This window comes from Trichosurus vulpecula, chromosome 6, assembly GCF_011100635.1.
Source record: "Trichosurus vulpecula isolate mTriVul1 chromosome 6, mTriVul1.pri, whole genome shotgun sequence".
NCBI lineage: Eukaryota > Metazoa > Chordata > Mammalia > Diprotodontia > Phalangeridae > Trichosurus > Trichosurus vulpecula.
Window position 1 is genome coordinate 258,713,324 of NC_050578.1, and position 19,490 is coordinate 258,732,813.

At 52.5% G+C, this 19,490-nt stretch overlaps 1 protein-coding gene across 2 annotated transcripts in view; it reads left to right on the plus strand.

Annotated features, from left to right (window-relative positions):
* C6H11orf49 (chromosome 6 C11orf49 homolog) overlaps positions 1–19,490 on the plus strand; it is a 182,132-nt gene that overhangs the window by 162,317 nt on the left and 325 nt on the right. Inside the window, exons 5-9 of one of the 2 annotated variants that reach the window (XM_036764052.1) lie at positions 11,728–11,813; positions 13,490–13,685; positions 14,538–14,647; positions 17,381–17,444; positions 17,694–18,461. In XM_036764052.1, the coding sequence (XP_036619947.1) occupies positions 11,728–11,813; positions 13,490–13,685; positions 14,538–14,647; positions 17,381–17,444; positions 17,694–17,862 (625 nt within the window). In that variant the 3' untranslated portion in view covers positions 17,863–18,461. Of the gene's footprint in view, positions 1–11,727; positions 11,814–13,489; positions 13,686–14,537; positions 14,648–17,380; positions 17,445–17,693; positions 18,462–19,490 lie in introns of those variants that run through there. The other variant, XM_036764053.1, reaches the window with a different exon arrangement.

Consider the following 19,490-nt stretch of genomic DNA (forward strand, 5'->3'; position numbering starts at 1 on the left):
CTAGGCTCAGAGCAGAGCTGCCCTAGAGAAAATGGTCAATGGAAGGAGAGGCCCCCAAGCAATACTCTGTAGCCATGCTTTCCTAAGTGGGGCCTAAGATTCTCCTGGGATTTCTGTGGTAGAGCTCAGGGTCTGGATAAGTCTGGAAGTGGGCATGGAAAGGAGTAGCAAAGCCTCCAGGGAAGAAGGCACAAGAGCTGGCAGTGATTTATAAGATGAGGACTTGGGAATGGACTGAAGGTATGGGGGTGGGAAAGCATCAGTTGAGGTTTGAGGGGAGAGAAACATTTACTAGTTTACTACTAAACCAAAAAGAGGCTTAGCTCCCAGAAGGACTTGGCAAAAAAAAAAAGTCTGGGAACCCCAGCTACCTGTAATGGGTTGTACCGTCTCTAACACTTTTGACCAAACAAGAGAGTTGAGGTGTGCCTCAGGAAATCTTTATTTTCTAAGTATACAACTTGATTTAAGATAACAGATAGAAAGACAGCAAAGCTGGAGAATGCTCTAAGTGAAGACTTAACCTGAAAGCATTCCCCATTCCCCCTTCCTTGCTATTATGACAGATTGGTTGAGTCTGTGTCTCTCAGAAGCCTACCTAATAATCCAGAAGAGGACCTCGCCTCTGTGAAGGTGTGTGTGTGCGTGTGCTATGTGCACATGCATGTGCACACGCACGCGCTCACACACACACACACACACACACACACATACACCATGTCCATCAAGAAGCTTTCCTTGGCCTTGCGTCTATTCCTGGCACTCTAGGCATCTGCATCTCTCCAGTGTCACAGGATTGGCACAAGGCCATGGCTTGACCTCCACCTCAGTTGACTGCCCTTCTCCTGTTGGGAGCTGCTTTTCATGGCTCTGGTTCCCAGGGTTCTGCCCTCCTGAAACATGAACAAACAAACCCAAAAGACTTACTCCTACTCAAGACATCGGGAGGTCTCACGCTGCCAGAGACAGATACCCAGTGGAATTCCCACCGCTGCAGGCCATTTGGCAACTCATGACTCTGTAGCTAATTTTGCCGGCCATGTGTAAAACTTGTTTTGGAATCATTTCTAGACACCTTGGTGTTTTTCATCTCTCTCTGCACACACCCAGTACACTTCTAAGGAAATGTCTTCTCCAAGAGCAGCCCACAAGGCAAAGCCAAAGTCTGAGGCCCTGCCGTTCCTGAATTATGCACTAGCCAGAGAGCCCGGAACTGTTCTCAACTGAAAAAAAAAATGTGCTCCACCTCGTGTACCAACGGGATGGGTTTGCCCCCCAATTTACTGTTACAGTTTTCCCTTGGGCTTTGACCAAGCTGAGGAAGACTCAGCCCCGAAGAAGAATTCTCTGGAAGAGTTCAACCTGAGAGCTGGTGTAAAGAAATGGGCCCAGATCTTCAACCTGACCTTTAACATATGCCTGATCAGTATTAGGGCAGGACTCCGATTGGCTGCCACCAGTCTAACTCACACCCTTATTATCGTCTTTGCTGGCCAAGTCTGAAGTGCTCTCTTCTTCCCCCTTTCTCCGTGGGAGGGGAGGACTGTGTGCTACCGCAGCAATCTCTCTTGGCCCCAGCTACCACTAGTTTGTATCCTTCCCCTTTACCTTCGTCCCTGCTTCGCAGACCTTCATAGGATGTAGAGCAAGATCATTCTATCTGAGCCCCTCTCACAGATGTGGAGATGAAAGCCCAGAGACTGAGGGTGACTTGCCCAGCCACAGAGCCAGACCTTGAATCCAGGGACTTTGGATTAATTGCCACTGGATGGACTAGGCCAGTCATAGCATGTGTCGAGGACCACTAGTGTCCCTCAGCATCGTTGCTAGTGGGTCTCTGGAGTGACCCCAGCTCTGCCAAGGAGCTCCTGTTTGCCACACCCAGAAGCCTGCTATTGGGATGTAAGACCGCCCAGCCTGGATCAAAGGAGCCCCTGCAGCCAAGTTGTGTCTGTGGCATCTGCCCAGGGAGCCTGCCAGTGGGAACATTGTGACAGTGCCATTGCCAACATCAGGGAATGACAGGGGTGAGTCAGGCAGGCCAGGATCCTCCTGAGAGACCATCACACTTGGGCAGAAGTTCATGATCCCCCACTCTCTTTGGATGGGCGTCTGTGGTCCCTAGAATTGTATGTCCATGACCTTCTTATCCTCCCCACTCCATTTCCAGGTGGTGCTAGTGTGAGAAGGTTGGGGAAATCTGACCTAAAAGCTACTTGGCTGTTGTTACTCTGCACCTTCCCTGAGTGGGGGGATGAATGGAGGACGTTAACCCCCAGAGGAGGTGGCCTGTAAGGTTGCTTTTGATGCTGCTGGAAGAAGAACTGAGGACTCCCATCACCCTGGTGGACTTACGTCCAGAGGCCCCCAGCAGCCCCGGGACATGCACCAGAAGGAGGTTTCAGTCTGGGATGATGTTTGTGTCAAGGAATTTAATCCACAAGGCTGCTGTAAACCGGAGGCCCCATTCGGGGGACAGTCTTTGCACATCTGCAGGCTGTGTGTACTGTTAGCAGCACAGGCTGGGCCTGAGAAAAGCAGGTGAGAGAGGGACCTTTGGACACATTGAGGACCTCGCCTTAGGTGGGGTGGTCACCTCTTCCCTCCATCCATTCAGTGAACATGTTTGCTGGTTAAGTGATCTCAGATTCAGATGGCCGGAGTCACTGGAGCACTTCCTGCCCCCTCCTTCAGGGCTCACAAGCCTTGTGCTTCCACAGCTCCCCAACCCCACCCCTCAGGGTGCAGTGAGAGATCCCTGAGCTCCAGAAGGGACCTGTTTGCATGGCCCAGCTTCGGGGAACTTCATTGCCTGCTCAGCCTTATTTTCATAATACTTAATTGGGGAAAGAAAGCTGGGATCTGGGCTCAAATCCTAGCTTGGAGGCCACTGCTGGGAACCTCAGCAAGCAAGACTCCTAACCTGCAAGCCTGTGAAGAGAAGGCGTTGGATGGGATGGCCTCAAAGGTCTCTTCAGCTCCTGATCATGACCTATGGTCCAGTCTTCCATTTCTTCCAGGCTGACCCTTTGGCCTCTACAAAGCCCCTGACTCCTCCCAAAGGTCTGTCTCCCCCAAGCAGTGGCATGAACCACACCCGTCTGCCTGTGGTTCTTTGGGCTCCCCTCTGAGCCCATCATGGTGTTAGCTCACCTCCTGAGTCATAAATGTTAACAGGGAAATCCCTGTTACACCCTTCGCGCCTGGGCCTTAACAAGCACATAAAGGCCAAGGTCTGCCTTGCAGGAGCCTAAGGCCTGAGCTGCATCATTTGCTAAGTGTGGTGGCTGCAGTGACACCTGGGAAATGGGAAGGGGTGTTTATAGAGCTGTCCGCCTCTGTTTCCTGTGTAGAGTCAGGCCCTCTGCACCAAGTGTCACTTATAGCTCCTCCTCCTCCTAGCCCCTCTACAGGGGCTCAGCCCAAACAATGACCTCCTGGCCTTCCCCAAAGATCTCGGGTGACAAAGCAAGTTTCTCTTCAGTGGCAGAGCTGAAGACTTCAAAGGCCAGAGGGAAAAAAGGCAGATCTCTGGGCCGGGCTCTCAGATTTTCTAGGGGCTGTTGCTATGCAGTAATAACAAATACCAGGAGGGCAGAAAATGTCAGGGAGAATGACTGAGGCAAACAGCAGGGCGGTGTTATTAACGTCCAAGCATGAAGCGCTCCAGGTGCAGCTGCAGGGTGTGTGTGCCGTGCTTACTCTGGTGGGCTGGGGACCAAACTTCTGGCCAGGCACTTCTTCCCTAGTGGATAGGACCTGGAGCTTCTCCCCATAGGGAATTTTCAAGACAAGTGAGAAGGAGGAGCAGCAGCCTGGCCACCCTCCTCCTGCCATGGTTCGCTCACCCACTAGGGACTTTCTCATGCCCTTAGAGCTGGCAAAGCCCAAGAGACCTCAGCTCCGAGAGGAGCCTGGGACAGGTCGAGCCCACTGCAGGTGGGCAGTTTTGCTGGGGAGCTGTGATGCCAGCACACCGGCCCCTTTTCTTCCCTCTCTGAGGAGTGGGGACAGAGCCCAGCTGCAAAGCCATCTCTTGCTTCGGGTTCTGACCATGTCAGCCAATGCCCTGAAATAGGTTGAGAGAAGTAGCCCAGCAGCACTCGGCCTAGGAGGTTTTCTCAGTAAGCTTCCTGGGCCCAGGGGCTATCTGCGTCCCCTTCTTTGGAGATACTTTCTGTGTGATAACCCATGAGAATGTAATTACAGATGGAAAAGCAATGGGATGCAATCAATCCACAAGCACTTATTAAGCACCTTTTATGTGCCAAGTAAACAAAGACAAAAGGGAAATGGTCTCTGTCCCCAAAGAACTTACCATCTAGCCCCAGGAGACATCATGGACATCCACAGGTACATACTAAGAGGGATGGAGGATGACTGGGGGGAAGGGAGGGAGAGAAGACATCAGGAGCTAGGCAAGTCAAAAAAGGTTTCATATAGATGGCAGTGCTCAGACTGGACCTCAAATGAAACTGCCAGCCGGGGTGAAGGCCTTGATGAGGAGAGCTGGAGAGCCGTGTGAGGGTTGGTAAGAAGGGCAGTTTAGGGTATGAAGAAGAGTGGCATATAATAATAACACCAGAAAGGCTGGAAGCTGGCCGTGAAGGACTGTAAAGGTCAAACAGAGGAGTTTGTATTTGGTCCCAGGTGAGAGCACCGCCAGAGTTTAGTAAGTAGAGAATGGCACGGTGACTAACACCTGCACATTCGCAGCTGTGTGGAAAGGCTGCAGGCAGAAGGATGACAGGATGCTATTGCCATCATCCCAGTGAGAAAGAATGAGGCTCCAAACCAAGATGGCAGCTCTGTGAGGAGAGATAAGGGCATGGATTTGAAAGAAGCTGGGCCAGTAGAAGCAAAAGAATTTAGCCACTGATTTGAGAAGTGGAATGATAGTACAGAATCAAGAAAGGCACCAAGGTTGAATGGCACCAGTGACACCAACCTGGGTGGCTGAAGGATAGTGGGGCCCTGGGCAGAGCTTATGGGCCATCTGGTTCGAAATGTCTAATAGGCAATTTGCAATTCAAGACTGGGATTCAGACTAGAGACTAGGGTTATATGTCTTTGAATCTGAGAGTCATCATCTTCTCTAGACTTTTGTTTCTTCATCTATGAAAAGATGACCCTTTCCAGCTCCAAATGGATAATCTGCTGTGTCAGCCTTTAACTTTAACTCTTGAGATTGTGGGTTCTGGCACCCTGGCCCTCTGCCCTGACTCACAGGGTTGATTCACAATTCCTCCTGCCACCCCAGGAGCTCATGGAAGGTGGCCCCTCAGAAGGCTCTTCCATCTCCTAGAGTCAGAGCCATAGCAAGTAGAGGTGAACTCTGCCACTGTAACACTGATCAGAGTCATAGATCACTGAGTGGTGAGAGACTTGGCAAGAAATAGCATCGGACTAGGAGTATTGGCTTCCTTGGCACCTATTTGACCCAGCACCAGCCCAGCTCGGTAATGGGGAGTCAGGGAGGGCAAGGAGAGAAAGCAGCCTCTTCCAAGTATCACAGATACTACTGACTGCAGCAGTACCCCACCCTGTGCATGGCTGTCTCTTGGGAACCGTGCGTGTTTGTTCATTCTCCCCCAAAACACTGATCCCTCACACAGAGGAGGGTGCTGAAGGAGCAGAACATGAGCCAATAGATCTGTACAGATGCCTGTTGGCAGCAACCGTCCCTATTGACTCCACATCAAAGCTGGGGTAAGGGAAGGAGGGGGAGCTGCCTGTGTTCCTCCGAGTGTCAAGAGCAGCTGGCATGTCCAAGAGGGGCCCCTTGGTTGGAGGGCTGCTCAGTCAACCTCTGTGTATGCAAAAACAACTCGTGTGCCTTGCCTCTTCTGCAAGAGATCTGAGAAGAGCTCAAGGGAAGAGCTGTCCACAGGTATGCACGTGCTCACAGGGCTCAGTGGGATAGAGCTGAAAGAGCCTCACATTCCCCCAAAGCCCCACCTGGGAAATAAAGTTTCAGTGGGCAGAGATTTAGGCTGGAGTCTGAAGACAGTGCGTGAGGAAGTGACAAGTACCTTCAGGCTCTTGGCTTCCTGAAGCTCCTCTGAGTTTTCATTAAGATACCCAAATGGGAAAAGTCTGTTTAAGCCAAGAACCGGCAAAGTAGAAAAGGTTTTTGTGTCTATGGGAGCCCCTCAAGGAGCCCCTATCCCTGTCTGCTCCATTTCAGACCAGTCTGATGGTTCTTAGCTTAGCCTTTGGTTACCAGGGCCCTGTGTTAGACATCGAGGGCCAACCCTGCGCCATCAAAAAGCATAGCCTTGCTGTGATACTGTCTGTCAGTGAAGGGAATTCCCCATGTGTGAGTCCCTCTGCTGACCCCAAGTCCTAGGGAGCTGCCCAAGGTTCATGCAGCCAGTAAGGCCCAAGGAGGGGAGGGAACCTGGTGCCTCCCTGACTTCAAGTCCAGAAACACTGGTCAGCCTTATAACATCATGATTGACATGCCACGCTTTGAGGTTTGCAAAGGGTCTCTTATACATTATTTCATTTGATCCATACAACAGTCCTGTACAGAAGAAATACTCCTGATATAATTGTCCCCATTACACAGGTAAGGTTAGATGGTGATAACACCTGGCACATTGTCCCTTCCTTCCCTCATGGTTCTAGAGCTGGAAGGAGCCTCAAAGGACAGGCAGTCCAACTCCTTCACTTCACTTTACAAATGAAGAAAGCCAGACCTAGGGCAGTTAAGTGCCCAAGGCCACACAGGGAGTCTGGGTCACCACCGTGCTCAGACTAGGAGAGTTGGTGGGCTGGGAGATGAACATGGCCCCTGCATTGGCATCAGTGCCAGGGCCTTAGTGTGATGGGAGAACCTGCTTCTTTGAGAGAATTTAAAATGGAGGCCACTGCCCTGGACAGGAAGAGGAAGAGAAAGTCCCCACTTGGGATAAGTAAGACAGAAGCAATGCAGCATCTCCAAAGGCTTTTTCCTCCAAGAAGCAATTTGTTGGCCTAGAGATCCGCTTCTCCCAACAGCAATGCATGCTGGCCAGCCCTGCTGCTCAGGACAATCAGAGGACCTGAGCAGGGTGGGAAGCCCCAAATCTGGCTCCACCTGTCTGGCCTGGGGAGTCAAAGGAGTGAGGTGTGGGCTGACTTTGTGGTTCCTCCACCCTGAGCAGCCTGTGAGTGGCGCCAGCACTTGGGAGGTGGCTCCCCCTCTGGATCAGAAGCTGGGCCATTTCCCCTGTTCTTTCTCTCATTCCCTGGGCCATGTTGTCCCTGTTTAGAGCTGGACAAAAGTGATGGTTAGCCCATCGATGAAGCTGGGTCAGTGAGCACTGATTAAGCCCGAGGTAACCCCCAGGGACTGTGCTAAGAGCTGCAGCTAACAAAGACAGGCCAAAACAGATGACAGCACCACCACCCCCAACCCCTCGCTGCTGTCAGCCCCAGTGTTCTCTCCCTTTCTCGATAGGGAAAACTCACTTCCTCTCTTCAGTAGCCAACGGAGGGGAACAGGGCTCAATGGCTCCCCCCTGTGACATTATTAGGCAGTACCACCTCTCTACCCCAGCCTTCTGATTTCCTGCCTTGGAAACATAAGAAGGCCCTCACGCAGTGATTTCCTCAGATTCCCGGGTCTGGACCTTGGGAGGGACTTGAGAGTCACCTGGGCCAAAGCCCTCCTTTTGCTGATAAGGAAACTGAGACCCCAGGAGGGGGAGTGATTCGCCCAGGGTAGTACAGACAGTAAGGATCCAAGGTAGAATTAGAACCTGGTGGATTCTGTGTTATAAAATCAGCTTTTTCCTTTGGGGAATAGGAGAAACAGTGGGAGTCCTAGGTATGGGGGCCGGCAACCAAGAGGGAGGGGCTTTAAAATCAGTCACAGCAGCCACGAAGCCAGATGCGAGTGTTCAGGAGCGGCAGCCTAGCGTAGTGGAGAGACACCAGATTTGGAAACCGAGGAACTGAGCTCGGTCTCCCCTCCTGACTGCTGCTAGCTAGAGTTCACTGGGCCCCGGGTGGAGTCTCTACAGGATCCCACCTTGTTAGCAGGCAGGGGATGCTTTTTCTGCATGTGGTTATGTCCCAAGTGGGGCACAGAGAAAGGACTAGAGAAAGAAGAGAATAAGAAGAGGGCCCCGTTAGACCAGAGGGGCTCAGCCTGAGGGAGTGAGGGAAGTGAGGGAAGTGTGAGGAGCAGTGGCCTTGAGAACAGGCTTGATGAAGTGTGCCCTGAGGGGGCAGGGCATGGGCTTCTAGCACTACCTCACTTCCTCCTGAAGTTCTTCTGGCCTGAGCCCCTTATCAGAGACTTTGTGGGGTAGCTATGGGGGTGCAGAGAGAAATGGCTTGACTTTCTTTGACTGAAGAGCTTGAGTTTGGGAGCTGGCCTAGAACTGGAGAACCACATGGTGAGACACTGATAGAACCTCAGAGCTAGAAGAGGTGCAGAAGAGGCCATCAGGCCCAGGGAAGAAAGGAATGAAAAGTCATCCATGAAGTATATGGGTGCCAAGCTGAGATATAAGTAGGAAAAGGCAGTATGGTTCATGATCTCTGTCCTAACGGAGCCTTCGGGAGGCTGGCTGAACAAGTGGCACCCTGCTTGAGCTTGGAGACCCCCAGGGAGTGAGAACTCACTACCTGCCTTGTTAGCTCAGAGTGTTAGAGCCTCCTTACATTCATCAAGTCTCAGTTTACCTCTCTGTAGCTTTTGCGCATTGTTCTTGGTTCTGGGCTTAAGCCTTCCTGTGACGCCTCTTAAAATACTTGGGGGCAGCTCCCACATCCCCCCAAATCTCCCTCTCTCTCCAGGTTAAACATTCCCAGTTCCTTACACCAGTCTTCATATATAATCAACTCAAGGCTCTTCACCTCTCTGGTCCCCTCCAGCTTATCAGACTTGTTAGACTTAGCCCAACCTTGTAATTGGCTGCAACCTTGGGACAGTTAGGTGGCTAAATAGGTAGAGTATTGGACATGGAGTCAAGAAGGCCTGAGTTAAAATCTGGCCTCAGGCACATGCTAGCTGTATGACCGTGGGCGAGTCACTTCACCCCACCTGCCTCATTTTCCTCATCTGTAAATGGGGATGATAACAGCACCTGCCTCCCAGGGTTGTCGTTTCAACCAAATGAGAGAGTAAGTATAGATTGCTTAGCACACAGTAAGTGCTCTATGAACGTTAGCTGCTACTGCCAGAGGCTGTCAGGGTGATGAATTGGATCTTGACTTGGTCCGGGTAGCCATCACTCCCAGCTTTGTGTCATCTGTCCAAGTCAGGGCCCTGGCCGTAGGTCTCCGGGGCCTCCACTGGAGATCCCCTTCCAAGGGGACAGCAGACCCTTAATGACTCCTCTGTAGCCATTCTGCATTATCATCCTGCCCCCATCCATCCACCTTTTTGTAAGAAATGAGACACTTTATCAGATGCTTTGCTAACATCTAACTCTATCTTGTAGCATTCCCCTGACTGAACAGTTTAAGAAATTTATCCAAAAAGGAATCATGTTGGTCTGACCCAACACGGCTTTTCCTAGGTGTTTTCTAACTGTCCCTTTAATTACATGCCCTGGAATCAAACCCTAAGGTGTACATGTTGGCCTGAGGTTCTCTGTCCTCTTCCCCAGGTCTGTGCAACCCCTCCCATTTGCCCACCTTGCCTTTCAGACATCCTGGACAGAGCTTTGAGCACCAAATCGGTCAGTTCTGCCAGTAGCCTGGGCAGAAGTTCACTTGGGCTGGGGGATGTGAACTCTCCAAAGCAGCGAGGTGCCCCATAGACCCTGGCTGTCCCCTCCCTAGGAGCCATTTTTGTTGTCCATTCTAATCCAAAGGTCATTTCCCATAGGGAGAGCAAACAAGCAAGACACGTGCGTGTGCCATCATCAGTTCTTATCCCATTCACCCTGAACATCAGGCTTCTGACCCTTCTCTGATCCTTCCCTGATCCTTCCCTCTTCCCCAGCACAGCCTAAAACCCTAGCTCCTTCCTCCTGTTACCATTGGCTTTTCTCCACAGTCCCAGCTCATTCAGAGGCTTGGTGCTGCTCACCCTGCCATGACTTGGTAGTCATCCTCCACTAGGCCAGTTCTTCCTTTTACAGAGGAGGAAATTGAGGCCTGTAAGGTTAAATCATCACAGAGAGTAAGTGAATTCTAAGTAGATAGTATTTGTCTGTCCTAAATAGATAGCATTTACCAGATAGTAAGTGGTTCTAAACCCAGACTCTTCTGCTACACCAGGCCTTGCCATGCGCCTCCATACTTCACCAGGTCCAGGTTGGGAGTGTAATGTTGCCTCGTTGGCCCTGTAACATGTTCCAGCCTAAAGCCTCTTCCCTTGAATCACCCTGGGGTGTTTCTTTTGCCCATCCTGATGAACTGTGAGCTGAATGGTCCTGTCTTCAGAATGAAGGGATTTGTGGCTGAGGGATCTGAAAGGAATCCTTGTTTGAGCTAGAAAACAACTCTCTCCCCTCGTCACCCCATCCTTTCCCTCACTCAATACCCTCTGAACCAGCTGGGTGGGTATTTTTGTGGGGCAGATGGAAAAATGTGGCTAGGATGATAATGCAGCTAGCTAGATTTGGGACTGGCAGAATGGCGACAGAGGAGTCATTAATGGTTCACTGTCCCCTTGGAAGGGAGTCTCCAGTGGAGGCCCTAGAGACCTGCACCCAGGGCCCTGACTTGGACAGATGACACAAAGCTGGGAGTGATAGCTAACGGGACCAAGTCACCATCTGATTCAAGGCCTTGATAGGTTCCAAGGTTCAGTCAAGACAAATAAGAAGAAACTTAATCGGGACAAATGGAAAATCTTTCATGTGGATTCAGAAAACCAGTTCTAGAAGTCCAAGATGAGGGCAGCATGGCTAGGTGGCAGTTCATCTGGAGATAGGAGGATATAGTGGCAGTATGAAATGGCAGCCAGAAAAACTCATTCAACCTTGTGCTACATTCAGAAAAAACCACCGCAGGAAGAACGAGGGAGACAAGGCCTCCTGCCCTGCGCCCAGTCAGACCAGACTGGAGTGTTGGCTCGATTGTGGTGGATGCCATTTGATGAAGAACGCTTGTTCAGTGGAGGGGGAGTGGGGCAGTGAAGAGCCTTGAGTCCCTGCCATAGGAGGAGTGGCTGAAGGGGACACTCAGGGGAACATGGGAGCTGTCATGTAGAAGGCTAGGCTTAGGATGCTTAAGCCCAGAGGTGGGAACCAAGAACAGTGGGCAAAAGCAAATCTAGCCTTTGTACTCATGAGGAGAATCTTCCTAACAAGGGGATGCCTTGGCAGGCAGCAGGGTCCCTCTCGCTGGGGGTCTGCAAACAAAATCTGAGTGACCGCTCGTAAGATAGGCTGTGGAGAGGCAGCCGCATTGCACAGCAAATAGACAGCTTTACTATTCTAACTTATGAACGGCTGTAGGATCGTGGATTCTAGATGTCACGATGGATAGGGTGTGGGACTTGAAGTCTGGAAGAGCTGAGGTTTTTTGAGAATCAAATGAGATAATGTGTGCAAAATGCTACCCAAAAAGTTATCTATTGTGATTATGGATTCCTTTTCAAGAGTGGCGGGTTGGGCTAGATGGCATTGCTGGAGATGCCTTCCAATGGTGCTGGTGCCTGGGGGGCCAAACTGGCCATGCCTCCTGTGATCTGGATTTAACCAGAGGAATGATATGGCTGAGGGAGGAGCAGAGAGCTCTTGGTGGCTAGAGCCTGAGTGGGGTCTCCCTCTCCCCCAGGATCGTGCTCATGGATGATGCAATGGATTGCCTCATGTCTTTTTCGGATTTCCTCTTTGCCTTCCAGATCCAGTTCTACTACTCCGGTAAGTAGAGGTCATTTCTGCTTCCCTTCCCCCTTGCCAGGCCCAGGGAGGCCTAGCCTGTGCTCCCCTCTTCCTTGCCTGTCTGACCGGGATCTAGAGGACTTGCCAGTCCTTTCAGCAATTAAAAGATCTCGGCTGTGGGGTCCATTCCCAGGAGCCTCCTCTCCCAAGAGGGGCTGAGCAGAAGCCGTAAAGCCCCCAGACCACTTAACAGCTCCAGCATCTGCACCTTCACTGACCCCTGCTCTAACCATGTGGTCCTATCTTTCCCTGAACCCCCTTATACAGCAGGCTTCTGTGCCCCAAGAAGAGGCCAGGCTGAGGCCCATCACTCCTTCCTGTCTCTCCCTTACATCCTGCCTCCCCAGCATACACACACACACACACACACACACACACACACACACACACACAGGCTTGAGCACGCCACCTGGAGTAAAAGCTGGATTTATAAACTGCTGGTGGTCAGGTTCCTAAACACACAATTCCAATGAACCTCTGTGAGTAAACAAAGGGGAGTCTTTGGAGGCCAAGCCCCCCTTCCCAGCCAGCCTTGGCGCCCCCCCCCCCACCATGGGCCCTGAGTTCTTTTGGCTTGAGAACAACCCCAAAAGCAGGAAGGTGACTTGTGAAGCTGTTTTCTCTGCCCTCTTAGCCATAGGCTGCTTCTATGCAGCTCTCAGCCCTTGGAGTAGGAGCAGAACTCAAGTCAATAAGCGTTTATTAAGCTCTTACTATGTGCCCAGCTCTGTGCTAAGTGCTGGGGATACAGAGAGGCAAAAACAGCTGTGCTATCCTGGAGCTGCACATCTAGTGGGAGGGACAGCGTGCACATTGCCACATGCAAACAAGATGCAGGCAGGATCGACGGGGATGAGGTCAGAGGGAAGCCTCTAATGCTGAGGACCCCTGGGAAGGGCTTCTGGTGAAAGAGAGGACTTTAGCTGAGACTTGAGGGAAGCAAGAGAAGCTTGGAGGTGGAGATGAGGAGGGAGAGAGGTCCAGGCATGGGAGGACAGCCCAGAAAATGGCCACAGTTGGGAGGTGGAGTGTCTTGTTTGAGGAACATCAAGAGGGCCAATGCCACTGACTCGGAGGGTGTGCAGCAGGGAATAAGGTGTAAAGACAGCAGAGATAGGAGGGAGCCTTTAGCCTGCAGGTGGCCTTATGGGAAGTCACCGGTTTGGTGAGGAAAGAGAGAGCTGGCATGGTCGGCCTGAACTTTAGGAAAATCACTTTGGTGGCTGGATTGCAGTGGGGAGAGACTTGAGGCAAGCAGACCCACCACAACTGCTTCAGCAGTCCAGACTCAAGGAGCTGAGGGCCTGGACCAGGGGTGGAGATATCAGAAGAGAGAAGGGGCCCATAGGAGAGAAGTTACAAAGAGAAACAGCAGGAGCTGGCACTGCTTAGATCCTAGCAGGGGGAGTGTGGAGATCTGAGGACCCCAGGTTGTGAGCCTGGGGGTGCTCACACGGACCTAGCCCCATTACCCCACCTCCTTCCCAAGTTGCCTGAAGTCTCTTTTCTATCGAATCGTGCCCTTAGACCTCAGTAGAACATAGGGCAGTGCTGGGCACTGAAGCTGACATTAGATTAGGCCAAAGAACCCAGGAGGAAGACAATGGTCGGAGCTATGATGAGAGCCTGAGCCAAGTTTCTCCTTGGTTCCCCAGAATTCTTGGAGAGTGTGGCTGCCATTTATCAGGACCTGCTGACAGGCAAAAACCCCAACACTGTCATAGTGCCAACATCGTCCAGTGGGCAGCATCGTCAGCGGCCTGCCTTGAGTGAGACCAGTGCCCTGGAGGGAGTGGAAGCATCCCTTTTCTATCAGTACCTGGAGAACCTGTGTGACCGCCACAAGTACAGGTGAGTAGAGAGCTCTGCTCGACCCTGGAGAACAGGGTGATGTTCATTTACCCTCCCAAAGAGAGGCCAGCTCTTCCCTGGATGAGAAGAATCAAGGACATGGAACAGATGCGTGTCAGGGTGAGCAGCCAGCCCCTGGGAAGGTGGGAGAAGGAAGTCCCCACTCCTGCTGGGAGTCTCCCCCTGTCCCTGCTTCAACCTCTGAGCGCTCCAGGGGCCTCTGGGCTCAGGGAGTAAAGGGAAGCTGGAATACTGATTGGAAACCGTTCCAGTTGACTTGTTTGCAAAGATTCATGTCCCCTTGGACAATCCCCACCCTGCCCAGAAGTGGTTCCCAAATGAGAATGGCTGAGCTAAAGTTGCCTGTGCATGTGAATGTGATGTGTATATGCATGTATGTGTGTGCTGTGTGCACGCGAGTGTGTGTAACAGGGTGGCTGTCTCAGCTGGCTCCAGGCCTGGAGACCATCCCAGCAGAGACACCACTGGCCTGGAGGGTTGCTCACTCTAGCCTCTGATCACTCGCCATCACCCCACTCCTGTTCTAGCTCATGGGATCATTGATGTAGAGCCATAGAGACCTCATTTTACAGATGAGGAAACTAAGGCAAAGCGAGGTTCAGTGACGCTCAGTCACACAGATAGGAGATGTCTGAGAAGGGACAGGGCCCAGGGCCTCCAGCGCTCTGCCCCCTGCTGCCCTGGTCAGTGTCTCGTGAGCACAAAAGCCCAGCCTTAGTGTCCTGAGCCTTGTCTTTTGGCCCCTGCTGTGATGCCGGGACTTGAGTGTCTGCCGGGTGCCCCCTGCCCTGTCCTGCAGCCCGAGGTTTAGCCTAGCCCTTTCGTTTTCAGCTGTCCCCCTCCGGCTCTTGTCAAAGAAGTCCTGAGCAACGTGCAGAGACTGACCTTCTATGGCTTCCTTGTGGCGCTCTCCAAGCACCATGGGATCAACCAAGCGCTGGGTAAGGCAGACCATGCAAGGTCTGGTTCTCAACCTGTGCTAGAGAGAGAGTCAGGGAAGGCTGTGACCTGTGCCACCTCCCCCCTTATGTCTTGCCCTGACACGAAGCTGCCTGTCCTGATGACAGCCTGGTGCCCAGCCCTTCCCCACAGAAGCCTTGCCACCTAGCCCCTCAAAGCGGAGGGAGGGGCCCAGCACTGGGCAGAGCCAAGCTGTTTGCCCAGCAGCTCTTGAGATTATATATCAGAGACAAGAATCCTATCTGTAAACAGTGTTAAGGTCTGGCAAGGGAGGCCTTTCTTCTCATGAAGAAAAAAATCCACATGTTCTAGGGGAGCAAAGAAAACAGGCTGGGGGGTTGGGGGGGCACCAAGATGCAGTTCCTCTTTTTGTTCCCTATTCAGTGGGTGGGTTACTTGGCCCTGGCCCTGGGTCGGCCCCACCCCCACTGCCAGTTGCTAGAAGGATTTGGGGAGGGGAGGGGGGGCGCCTCAGTCTTGCTTAGGAGTTTGAGTGCTTCAAGCTCCTTGGGCTTCACCTTCTCTCCTGGAGCCTTTATTGATTCCCTCTTATTTCTGGTCTAACTAACCTAGTTTTCTTCTTGCTGGCCTGGATAGGTAGGGCTGCTGTCACCCAAGTGTCCTCACCGTGCTCTTCCCCCAAGGTGGCATCATGAGTTTAGACTGAGCCTTCCTCGCCCCCCCCCCAATACATACCTCAGAGATACTGTGGGTTCAGTTCCAGACCACCGCAGTAAAGTGAATATGGCGATAAAGCCAGTCACACGAATTTGTGTCCCAGTGGACATAAAAGTTATGTTTAGGGCACATTGAAGTCTAGTAAGTGTGCAACCATATTGTGTCTAAAGAAACAATGTACATAATTTTAAGATACTTTATTGCTAAAAAGTGCCTTCAGCAAGGCATGTTCTTTTTGCCGATGGAGGGTCTTGCCTCAATGCTGATGGCTGCTGGCTGCTGAAGGTTGGGTAGCTGTGGCAATTTCTTAAAATAAGACAATCGTGAAGTTTGCCCCATCCACTGACTCTTCCTTTCACAAAAGATTTCTCTGTAGCATGCTCTGCTGTTTGATGGCACTTTACCCACTGTGGAACCCTGCCGCTATTTTATCAACTAAGTTTAGGTCATATTTTCCAGGACTGTGGTATCTCAGGAAGTAGGGAGCCCCCAGTGGGGGGGTGGCAGTCAGAGTACACACGCATGTCAGTTAAGTTCACCATCTTATATGGGGCCGGTTTGTGACATCCCAAAACAATTTCAGTAGTAGCATCAAAGGTCAGCAATCATAGGTCACATAACCGATATGATAATGATGACAAAGTCTGAAATATTGGGAGAATTACCAAAGGGTGACACAGACACAATGTGAGCATGTGCTGTTGGAAATATGGCACCAATAGACTTGTTTGAGGCAGGGTTGCCACAACCTCCAGTTTGTAAAAATCACAATATCTGCACAGCACAATAAAGCAAAGTGTTGCAAGATGAGGTATGCCCGAATGCTCCACAGGCTGGCCTCAGCTACTTCCAAAGTGCAGCCCAAGGAGGCTGGGCTCCTGGGGGGCATCCTAGCAAGACAGGGGCAGGGAGTGTGGGCTTCAGTGTGATGCACCAGAAGGCCGGCAGGGTGGATCAGGACCTCATTGAGCCACGGCTGTCCAGACATGCTCCCCGGGCCCTTGGAAATGGGAAAGCTTTTCTCCTGAGACTCATCAGTCACTAGATGCAGATTCCCAACTGCAGCTCCTCTTCCCTCAGGGTCACTAAGAATTCCTCCAGTGCCTGGAAGCCCCAACCAACCCGGTGGCTCTAGAGCCCTGTCTCTGCTCACGTGTCCTCAGCCTCCGAGGTGGGTGAGCACTAGCTCTGCCTGGCCTAGCCTGCCCTCCCAGCCAAGGACGTTCTGACCGTTCCTGCTAAGCCAAGGTTTGGCCACCCTGGTTTCCTGGAACAGAGCTGGATAATTACTGACCTCTGGTGTGGACCTGGACCACATCCTGTGGCTCCCCTCCCTCTTCAGCTCAGCTCCAGCCAGATGAGCTCCCCCCAGGCTGCCCTTCTCTTCTGACACTGACCAGGAAGCACTGAGGGCTGGTGAGAAGCAGTCAGTGTGCCTGATATCCCAGAGCTAGCTAATGGCTAGACTGAAAGCATAGCCTCCTGGCCCTTCTCATCCCTATGGGTGGTCCCTCTGGCCCTGGGACTCCCAGAGCCTTCCTCTGATCTCTTCCCAGGCTTTCTGCTCCCAATCTAGCCTCCAGCACCACAGGATGTCATAGAGGGCAGGCCCAGGCCACAGCTGCCCAAATGTCCTTTCCTCGATCTTCCCCCATGGGGAAAGAGTTCAGAGGGAGCCATTAAGGGAAAGCCCCCACTATGGCTCCAGCAGAGTCACTCGTTCCTCAGAGTTTCCTGTATTCCAGGGGTTGTGAGCCAGAGGCCTGCCTCCTTCCCCAGAGCCTGAGAAGCCCTTCCTCCCAGATTTGGGAGACAAAACTAAGGCATCACCACTCTCAGGAGTCCACCCAGTGCCCCTGGATCAGGATGTGATTGCTGCACCTGGGCAAGGCTCCCAATAACCTACCCCCACCCCAGTAGTCTGATGTCCAGGAATAACAGCTAATCCTGAGCAGCTCCCAGGCCCAGCCCTCTGGGCGCCTCCAAGCTCTGTGGGCCTCCCAGGCTTAGCATCCTTCCTCACTGCTGTCTTCTAGGGGCTCTGCCCGATAAAGGGGACCTGATGCACGATCCGGCCATGGATGAGGAGCTGGAAAGATTGTGAGTATCAGTGTCTGGGGGGAGGGGGCTTCTCTGTCACTCTCATTGTAGCAGCCTATCCGCCCCTTCTTCATCTCACTGGCAGTGGGCAGCCATCAAGGTTGGGGCATCCAAGGCCTACTGGGGACATGGGGCCCAGGGACCATCCCTTCGGGTCCTCCTGGGGAGGAGACAAAAAATCTCAAATCCAGGCCCTTTCCCTGGGCCAGAAGGCACCTTGCTGCCCTTAGGCCTTCTTCCCTCCTCCAGGATGGCCCAGGTACCAGGGCTCCTCACCACTACCACCTCTGGCACAGAGAGTGGCTGTCCACGGACCTCTCCCCGTTTGGGGTCCCCCTGGAGACCCCTCCACCATCCCCGAAAAGTGGATGCAGAGAGTGATGGCTCCACCGAAGAGACGGAGGAGTCCGAGACCTGAGAGGCCCTGGAGGGCCCGGCACCCCATCCTGCCTGGGGCCAGCACCCCCTGCACAAACGTCTTCCCCCCACCCCATTCTTGCACTGCTAGAGGCCCCAGGTCCCTCCCTCCCTTTCTCTCCAGACTCAGCAGCTGGGCACTTAGGGCAAGCCCTACCCCACGCTACCTTTTCTCAACACCTGTCATATACTGCCCTCTGCTGGTATGCACGGTGAAGGACAGCAGCGCACACAGCCAGGCCACCCTCAGCCTGGTGCTTACAACCTTCAAGGCCCCGGCTTGGCAGCAGGTTGACCTGAAACCATCTGCTGGGGGGCAGCAGTGCTCTGGGCCCCACACGCTCACTGAGCTCACACCCAACCTTTCGGGGAAGATAGTGCTGTCATCCTTCTTATCACATGAGGGGCTGAGCCCAGGGCCTTGATGGGCCAGGCCAGAGTAGCAAATGAACCATTCCAGAATAAATACCAGGAGTGGTAGAATGAGAAGGGGCGGGAAAGATGGCAATTTCATTCTTTAAAAACTGTCTCAACTCTTGTTATGTCTTAACATATGTAGTGAAATATGTAAAACAATAATAAAGTCCCTTGTGTCCAATAGACGACGAGTCTGAGGCCGTTGGGATGGAGGGAGGCTGGGAGGGCTGGGAGAAGGCTCCTAGCACCAGCTGCCAGGAGCTACCAGGAGGGTGGCAGATGGGGCCTGAAGAGCCCAGACGAGACACTCCATGGGGCTTGAGAGGGTTGGGGGGTGGCCACAATAAGCCCTCCTGGAAACTGAGACCAAGAAACGTTGTGGCTTGTCTCATGTCACACAGTTGTTTAGAGTAGTCAGCAAGCCAGGATCAGGCTTTTGGGGCGACTCTCACAAGAGGTGGAGACCTCAGAAAAGCACTTCTTTCTCCCCCTCCACTTCAGAGAACGGTCTAAGCCAGCCACAGAAAGATGTGGAAAGAGCAGCTCACTGATTTCCTTAGAGTGGAGTGGGGGAGGTGGGGATGGGGAGTGGAAGAGAGCTGAACAGAGCCCCACCTCCAGCAGCCCACGTGGCCTGAGGCCCAACAGGAAGCCCACTTGCCACTGAGACAAGGCAGCTGTTCCCAGCTTGCCTCCTGGAAGCAGAGGCAGGCACCCCCCAGGGCTCAGGTCCTTTTGCAAAATTAAGTCCACGAGCCCCCAAGTGCCTGGATGCAGAGAACAGGCAACTCTCACTGCCCAGGCTGCCTTTTCATTGCCCTTTTACGCTTATCAAATCCCTACCTTTGTCCCAACTGCTAGCTGTCTCCCTGGCTGTCTGCAGAGAACTTAGAGGTCTGCAGATTAAGAAACATTTTGGCTAAGCACACGCTCCCCTCCAGTAGCATTCATTCATTTCCTCCAAAATTTCTGCAAGGGAACATGTCTGAGAAGCATCCACATCTCATGCAACAGCTCCATCACCTCTGCCAAACCATCTCTTGAAATCCTCCAGCACCGTGTGGCTCTGGGCTTTCTGAGCTGTCCGTTATAGCATCCACCAAAAGTGAGGCTCTCCTTGTCCCTCTCACCCACCCTAGCTACAGAACACCAGCCCCACATCCACGTAACTGCTGGTATGTTGAAAAATCAACTAATGCCAGCTCTTTCCTC